The following is an 8,832-nucleotide window of genomic DNA, read 5'->3' on the forward strand; positions in this document are numbered from 1 at the left end:
TAGTACTTTTGTATGTGATGTTTTATTCGAGCGGATATTAAGGAGAATGCATACACCACAAGAGAAAGCACAGATTTTATGGTGGTTCATAGAAATGAAATCGATAGTGCAAGCACAGAGAAATTTCAGAAGAATTTACCAAAAAGATCCTCCATCCAAAAACAGCACCTTGCGGTGGAAAAAGAATTTTCTAGAAATTGGAAGTATCGAAGATAAGAAACGTTCCAGACGTCCTTGCACAAGTGATTTTGATGTTGGGCGTGTCAGAGAGACATTTTTACACAATCCTAGAATATCTGTGAGATCAGCGGCAACAGAATTGGATATGCCAATTTCGACGGTGTGCAAGGTTATTAAGAAAAAATTAAGACTGCATGCATACAAAGTTCAAATTGTTCAAGTTTTGGAACCGAACGATAGACCTAGGAGGATGGCCTTTGCAACAGATATGCTAAGGAGGATAGAAGATGCTGCTGATTTTCTGAAGAGCATAATGTTCTCCGATGAAGCATCCTTTCATGTTTCTGGCATTGTTAATCGCCATAAAGTGCGCAAATGGCTCTGAGGATGCCGACATGCTTGTCGCTACCTGGCGTGAAATTGACTATCGACTTGATATTCTCCGTGCGACTAAGGGGGCACACGTGGAAGTTCATTGACAAGGGTCATGAAACTTTTTGAGTCTATTTAACCATTTATGTTATTAATTTAAATCTATCTTTATTATTTTATGAGTTATTAAACATCAAAATGGGTCTGGGACTTTATAAACACCCTGTATTATGCGCATAAAATTATACCTAAAAAATGTACAATTTGGAAATGGTTATTAATAGCCTAAGTGACGCCAACTTTGGCTATGTGAGCTTTTTCATTGATATCTTATATGCAATCATTTTCAAAATAAACGTTAGGATAATATATAATACATGTAATACAGTAGTATTATTAGATGTGTCTTGGTAACCGGCATTCCTATCATTGATATAAGGCATAAGAGAAAAAAAATAAACAAAGTTGTTTTTTAATACTTTAATAATGCTATTTTGATATTTTATTGGTTAGTATTATCAGATATATTTTACGAATCTATGCCTTTCACTCAACAAGAATTTGTGTTCTGAATTTTAAGAATTACTTATGAGCGATTAATTAAAACGATTACGAATATACAATTAAAAAGAATCTTCATTGTCCGATTTTCTTATGATTCAAAAATAAAGTATAAAAATTAAGATTAAACTGAAATAGGCCTTTTATGTAATAAGCCATGAACCGAAAAGCTAATAACAAGCCAAGCGATTTATTTTCAGAACAATAATTAAAATTTTATTACACTGGCATAATGAAAATTCTACAATGACATGTTATTGATCTTGTATTGTCTGACAGTGTTTCTATTTATTAATTTATTTTTATTTTATTTATTTATTTTATTTTTATTTTATTTATTTATTTTATTTTTATTTTATTTATTTATTTTATTTTTATTTCATTTATTTATTTATTTATTTTTACTTTCTCGTATGTTTTACTTTCACGTATGGAGAAAATAATGTAATCGGCAAAAAATTCAAACTCGAGATTTTTATTCTAGATCTTCCTAAGTTTAAAAAAACACATTTTTAGAAAATGTCAGTCTGTGACAAAGATAAAAAAAATGCTTTGAGCTAGAAGGATGAAAATTGGTATACATTCTTCATATCAAATTTGTGTATTTCTATCAAATTTTGAGCCAAATCCATTTGTCTCCCCGGCTATTCGAATATAAATTAATACGGTAATTACAAAACGAAGAGATCTAGATGGATAAAATTCGGTTTACAAATTTAGAATTTGTAGAAACTTATCCAATTTTGAGCCAAATCCAACAAGGGGTTGATTGTCTGTCAGTCTAGTCCTCTCAGATGCATATACGTATTGTTACGAAATTTCCGGGGTTCGTTTGGAAAGTGGGAGCTATATGGTGTGGAGAACACTCAATCAGCAGGTGGCATTAGAAAATAAAACAACGACGTTTATTTACACGAAGACACACAGGACAGCACAAAGACGACAACTATATACAGCACAGAAGACGATTATCTTCAGCCGAGACGTGCAGCATACAACAGCAGCATACAAAACTCTACTACAGACAGTAGTACACAGCTTAGTTCACTCCGTCGCTGCTCCGCTTATCTCTGGAAGGCCAGTTCTTTAGCGTCGGTTCCGACTACTCTTCGACTCCACTGGTCCACGACTCAATTCATCGTCGGTTCACAACTACGACGACTCCACTGGTCCACGACCACTCTTCTCTGTCGCTCCCGACTACTCAATTCACCACTCGACTCACCACTGCCCGGCAGCTGCGGGTGCTTCCTTTTATAGGTATCAGGAGGCGGGGCTAGAAGCCTCTCAACCAATCAGGAACGTTCGAGGCTATCTCCGTTCCTACTGGACGGATCGGCAAAATTCTATATGTTTCGGGTATAATCTATTTTGGCACCAAATTCGTCTCCAAATGGTCGCCAAGCTCTGGGACCTCCTATGGAACCCACTATGCTGGGAAGCCGCATCGCATATTCGTAACAGTATATACGATAGCTCAAAAAGGAAGTGATTTAAAAATATTAAATTTGGCATGTGATTTTTTTACTACAATCATAGTTTTATACCAAATTTGAGTTTCAATCGGTTGGAATAAACGAGTTTGAAACACAAATTCGATTTTGGGATATTATTAACCGCAGGCCAGGGATTAATTGCCAAAAAATTCGCCAGGGATCACTGACATATTCAATAAAAATGTTAAATGCATACAAAAGATTAATATTTAGTAACTATTGCATGGCAATGCCTTGCAAAACTTTCTCAGGGATAGCATTTTTATAAGAGATTAAGCGAGAAAGTATTAGAGAGACCATTCCCGCTGGTTCCTTTATGTGATTGAATAATGAATTCGCTTATCCAAATTCCTTTCATTCAATATTTTTATATCTTTTAGATATTTTTAGATATGTTTTTAATAAGTAGATACATTTTCATTAACGACATCTATTCAATTCAGATAACATCACGTATAAACTAAAGAATAACTTCTTATACTGCTGATCGTATTGAAATTTCGATTGTTAACAACTGAAATATGTATGCAACAATTCTTCAAACGCTATTTCTCCAAAAGTCTTGATAAACATAGCAATTATTTTTTTTTTTAATATTTAAAAGCTAAAGGAAAAATATCTATGTGAAATTATGCAACGAAACATTAATTAATTAAAAAAATTTAATGTATTTTTTCCACTACCAAAGTATTTTGAAATATAGATATATGTAATATAGTATTACATTCAAATTCTGATATATTTAAAATTCCGCCAAATTTTTACTATCTCGTGGGTTTCAAAATTCTTTTAATCTGAGTGTCAATCACCGTAATTTTTTTTCTTTGTGAAAATATTAATATTATTTGTTTCAATATAAGTATTACAAAGAGAAAGGGAATAGAAAAGTGTGTTTAAGACGCAGGTCAGAAAAACGCGGGAAAATATCTTGTATTCTAACAATTATGAAAAACGAGGACAATAGAATAGAATCTTTCAGAAGCAAGAAGAGCAGTTATTTACATGTTGCCAACTACGCTATCACGAAATCCCATAACTTCTAGCTATGAAAAAGGATAAGTGAATTAAAACTACGATAGTAAAACTGATACAAGTGCATAAATCCCTTCGTTGCCAGAAAAAATATAACCCAGGTACAATGTCTGGATTTATTTTCCTCACGATCTGATCTCAGCGCTTAGTACGCAATGAAATTTATTTGTTTTTATCTATTGTTTGATTTTTATTTCTTTTCATTCGTGTTTCGTTCAGTGAAGTAGTTATTTTACAACATTGCGTATTTTGTCGCTGTTGTTCGCTTTGTGTTGCTTTTTCTTTCTGAAGTCATTTTTTGATCTGAAAATAAGAAAAGTGTTTCTCCCATGTGTTCTAGAAGAATAAGAAATCGAGTTGAGATATTTTTCTCCTTATTTTAACCAAATATTTAATATGTTACTCCTTCTTTTTGAAATTTTGGTTCCCATATGCTTGCCTTGTTTCTTTTTCTTTCCCTTCTTTCTCTCTTTCTTTTTTTTCCCCCTAGAAATACTTGAGTCTATTAACTAAAAAAAGGGCAAATAATTTTTTCAGCGTTTCGAATTTTATTTTTAATAATTAATTTAAAATTCAACAAATAGTTTGAGACAATGTAGAATTTATCTTAAAAAATAGTGGAAAGCATATCAATTATACTAAATTTTGATCACTATAATGAGATCAGAGTTAGCTCTGATATTTGATAAGGAAAAATTTGGTTCCAGTTCTTATTACTGAATATATTCTGCATTTTTAAAACTAGAAATTGCTTACTTTAGCATCCTTAAAGAGTGAATTTAAATAAAGTTAATTTTATATGTAAAATCTTAATTTTTCTAAACTGTTCTATATTCTCAAATACCTTTTAACAATGAAATCGTTAGTCAACATGAGTAATCATGGTTAAATAATTAATTGTTAAAACATGATCTAATATTTCAATGTTATATAAAAAAATAGATTTAAAACAATTTTGCAGTATTTCTAATGCCGTTTCTTTTTTTCAGGCTCGTAATATGGGTAAGGGCGCTGACACCAGCGATAATGATTCTACCTACGATAGCGATGGTGAACGCCGGAATTCTGGAGAAATGATTTCCATGGCTGATTTGTTGCGAGCGAACAAAGTATCATTGGCTGTGATGCAAAAAGAGCTCCATGAATCCGCCCAAAGGGGTCAAGCAATCATTCTGCCATCTAGGCTGGCCGCACAAGAGAACAGTTTCAAGCCAGGAGCAGTTGGACCTCTTGCCATCGTTTCGAAAAAACTGGGCGATGATGATACGTAATAGAATCTGCCAACTTCTTCCTCTCTGGATAATGAATCATTCAGCAATTAATCTGGATTATTTTAGTTAGCATATTTAGTACTCCAAGAATCGAAATTATGTGCTGATTGCAGACCAAGAAGGCCAAGTTCCTGTGTGCTTTTTTGCAACAAATAGAACAGTAAATGTTTATTAGAACATGAAGTCTAACCAGATATCTATGAAGTCCCGTTTTTGTATGTGCCGCTGAATTCCTAACTTTCAACGAATTAGTGGAATCATGTTGAGAAAAGAAACTATGGCAATAAAAGATTATGAGTTTTATGAAGACTTTAGCAATTAATGACTTCAATTGCTTAAAATGTGATTGATTTCTTGTGAAGTAGAATAATTATGAGAGATGAACTGTTGCTTGATTTTCTGAAAACTGGAACTTATGTGATTAAAATCTGAACTTATCAGAACGATATGGTGTAGATAAACATAGTATATATTAGAGTCAGATGTTCATTTTCAATCTCTTACTAAATTTCTTCGTTCTCATAGATGGTGATTTTTAGAATACTTTCTAATGATATTTTCTTTCAATATTTCAATTAATTTGTGGAAAGTAGAACTGAAAATAGAAAATATTTCGAATCAGTCTAATATCCTGAAGATACAATGACGCTAGTAATGTACTTGTTGACCTTATTTGACATCGATTTTTTCAGAATAGTTATTAACCATTAAAATGTGGCGATGCTTAGTATAATCTAAGCCGCTACTGGGTTTTTTTTTATATAGAGAGAACCAAAAACTGAAGTGATACGGATGTTGTTACTTCAATCCACTCACTGTTTCAATCTGTCAATAATTTTAAGTGTTGTTGAAGTTCCTTTAAAATTAAAATAAGACTGTACAGAAATGAATATTTAAAATAAGAAAGAATATTTCTTCCTTTTTACTGAGAAATTTTGAAAGTGCCAGAATTGGGCTTGACAAATCTTTCGCAAAAAGCCCAAAAAGTTAACATTTACTATACTTTAGAATAGGTCATAGGCATCTTTGATACAAACCATTCCAGATATGTAGAGCTCAACATATGAGCAAGTAATAAATAAACATTCCATTTCGCTAATAAAAATTTTAAATAAACAGTTAGTTGTAAGAGTTTATTAAAGCGAAATATTTTCAGCAAAGCTAGAAAGGCGCTTCAGCAAAGTGGTTTAGATATTTAGATGCTTATATTTTTAAGTGATATAAATGTTTGTACACTGCTAACGAAAATGATGTTTTTGTTATATATTTTTAAAGAATTTGCTATTTACATAACAAATATTTGATGCTAGGTATTTTGGAAATCATCTGTCGGTTAATTATTGTTGTATTCAAAACATAAGTTCAATAATATTTCCTAAATTTAATGTCATTGTCTTGATTATTAACGAAGGAAATAAACGTGTATTACATAACATACACTTTAAATTTTTATTCTTTGAAAACTGTTCATTGGAAAAAGTACTTTGTCCTTCATACATTCATTGTAAAAATTTAAATTTTTCACTTCATTCTGTCCAGCCGAATTTTTTCTCTATGTTAATTTTTTTGGCTTATAAAATATACCAAATTATTTTTGTTTCATACTTTGTTCATAGATCTCATAGATATTATATAAATAGTTTATGAGCAAATTTGATAACATTCCTTTATAAGTGCAAAGTAAATAGTAAAAAAAAACGTTTTAAAATTATAATGGCAATGAGTAAAAACACCAGTTTAAATTTTGGTCTTATTTGCTATATTTCTATTACTCCTTGACTTAAAAGAAATTATTAAATATTCTAATTAAAAATAAATGCTTCTTATAATTTCACATGAAACTATACTGTATATTTTCCCGAATTCTATAATCTTTATTTCAGTAAAAAAAATAATAACAATGTAATTAAATTCTGCAAAAGTCGAATTTGGAATTCCACTTATTTAATCTTTATCAAGTTAGTCAGTTTTTCACAAAAACATTTACTACATGTATTTTCAACCTGTGAGTTTGATTCTTAAAAATGTAATGAAAATTATTATAATTGCTTTTAAATATTCTTTAATTTTTGATGTAGTATCTACTGTGTATTAATTTAACTATAATTCAAGTGGAGTTAGTGACATTTAAAAGATTTTCAGTTGTTAGTTTATATTTATTTAAAATGAGTTTTCAAATTCAATTAAATAAAGAAATTTTATCAATCCTCTTGGATTAACTGTTATCATTTGTTAATATATATTTAAAAGAAACAGTAGTAATTTGCAAACCGTTCATTAAATTCTTTTTGTTTTATGCCGAATCATTTTTATTTATTTTTCAAGCGAAGCAAAAGAATTTCAGAAAATATTAGTCTTTTATTTAATAAAATATCGAAAAGATTAGATCCTATAAAAATGGAATGAAGCAATCACAAAAGAGTTGCATTTTCTTTCTTTCTTTCTTCCTTCTTTTTCTTTTTTATTACTTCTTTTAATCGTTTGGTGTTTTTTTTTAAAAAAAAACAGTATTATATGATTAATAAAATGAAAAATTATGATGCAATTTATGTGCTTTGGTAACATTAATACTGTTTTTTATGGATTTTTCCGTCCTTTAGTAAAGTTCTAATGTATCGTTGAGACGGAACTTAACGCAACTGATAGACGTTCCATATTCCATTTTTATAAAAGCATCGAGTGGTCTTAGATAAGCATGAAATACAGGGGCCAAACTTCCTATTCTGTTAAACATCAAATTTAATACATTAGAGAAATGTATGTAAAACATTTGAATAGTTTATAAAACATTGAATCATTTATTTAGTAACTTTTGAAGGAAGCAATAATAGCATATTTAGCAGCAATTCCCTCCTTTTCATCGTACTACTTCATAATGCAAAAAAGAAAAAAGAAAAAAAAAGGAGTTGGTAAAAATATTAAAATGGTGAAGAAATTTTAATGTTGGAAAAAATTGTGCTTTATGGTAACAACTACTGCCATTTATCAGATTCGTTGTAAAATTAGTAGAACTGGTATTTAATTTTTATGAAATATAATATTTCGTGTCTTCCCAGATTTTTGAATGGTACAAAATATTTTGGGAATGGCAAACTATTAGATAATTAAAATTTATTTTAAAAAATACTATTACTGGAAAAATAAAATTAAATTATTCATCTAATTTCTATTTATTATTAGAAAAAAATATTCACCAATTAAATAGCATTGGTTGTAAGGAAAAACATTCAATAATATTTGAATATTTACTTTGGCATTAGAAATATTTCTTTCCTTTATTTTGAATTACAGATTAATCTTCGAATTTGGTATTCAAGTATTCAAAATTTGACGGTGTTTTTTTTTTTTTTTGTGGGGGGGGGGGGGGGGAGGATATGTATATATGTTTTTTCGTTTGTCTTTTGCCCTTTGTTTCTTTAGACTTTTAAAGTCTTCTTCGATTGATAATAATGTATAATTTTCTTTACACTAAATAATATTCTTCAGAGTTTTATGGTAGAATAATATTAAAAATCTGTCAGGATTTAATTTTGAAATTCATAAGAAAATTAAAGCAATGATAAGAATGTAACTATGACTACTCAGTATAGCTATAATAATCATTATATATATATATATATAATTGTCGTCTGCAATTATTATCGGCGTTTGATATTTCATTTTTTATAGGAAAATTTTGTATCGATTCCCGATAAGTACGTCAAATAAATATCATATATAAGTAGAAACTGTTTACACTCTTAATTAATAATAAACTTCATTCACTGTTTTATATTATGAGAAACATATGCAAAATAAAGAAAAGAAATATATGCAAAAAAAAAAAAAAAATCTGAACAATAAATTTTTAATTGCGCGTTTATTTAAAAAAATTGGCATCTTAAAAGAAGAACAACTTGATTTTGATTGACTTTGTTATT

The 8,832-nt window shown here is 29.6% G+C and overlaps 1 protein-coding gene across 1 annotated transcript in view; it reads left to right on the forward strand.

The window, feature by feature from the left end:
* The window catches only part of LOC129984978 (potassium channel subfamily K member 13-like), a 188,643-nt gene extending 182,137 nt beyond the window's left edge, over positions 1-6,506 (forward strand). Inside the window, exon 4 of the mRNA XM_056094914.1 lies at positions 4,631-6,506. Coding sequence (XP_055950889.1) covers positions 4,631-4,912 — 282 coding nt within the window. The 3' untranslated portion in view covers positions 4,913-6,506. The remainder of the gene's footprint in view (positions 1-4,630) is intronic.
* The last annotated feature ends 2,326 nt before the right edge of the window (positions 6,507-8,832 follow it).

The sequence above is a fragment of the Argiope bruennichi genome, chromosome 9 (assembly GCF_947563725.1).
Source record: "Argiope bruennichi chromosome 9, qqArgBrue1.1, whole genome shotgun sequence".
Taxonomy (NCBI): domain Eukaryota; kingdom Metazoa; phylum Arthropoda; class Arachnida; order Araneae; family Araneidae; genus Argiope; species Argiope bruennichi.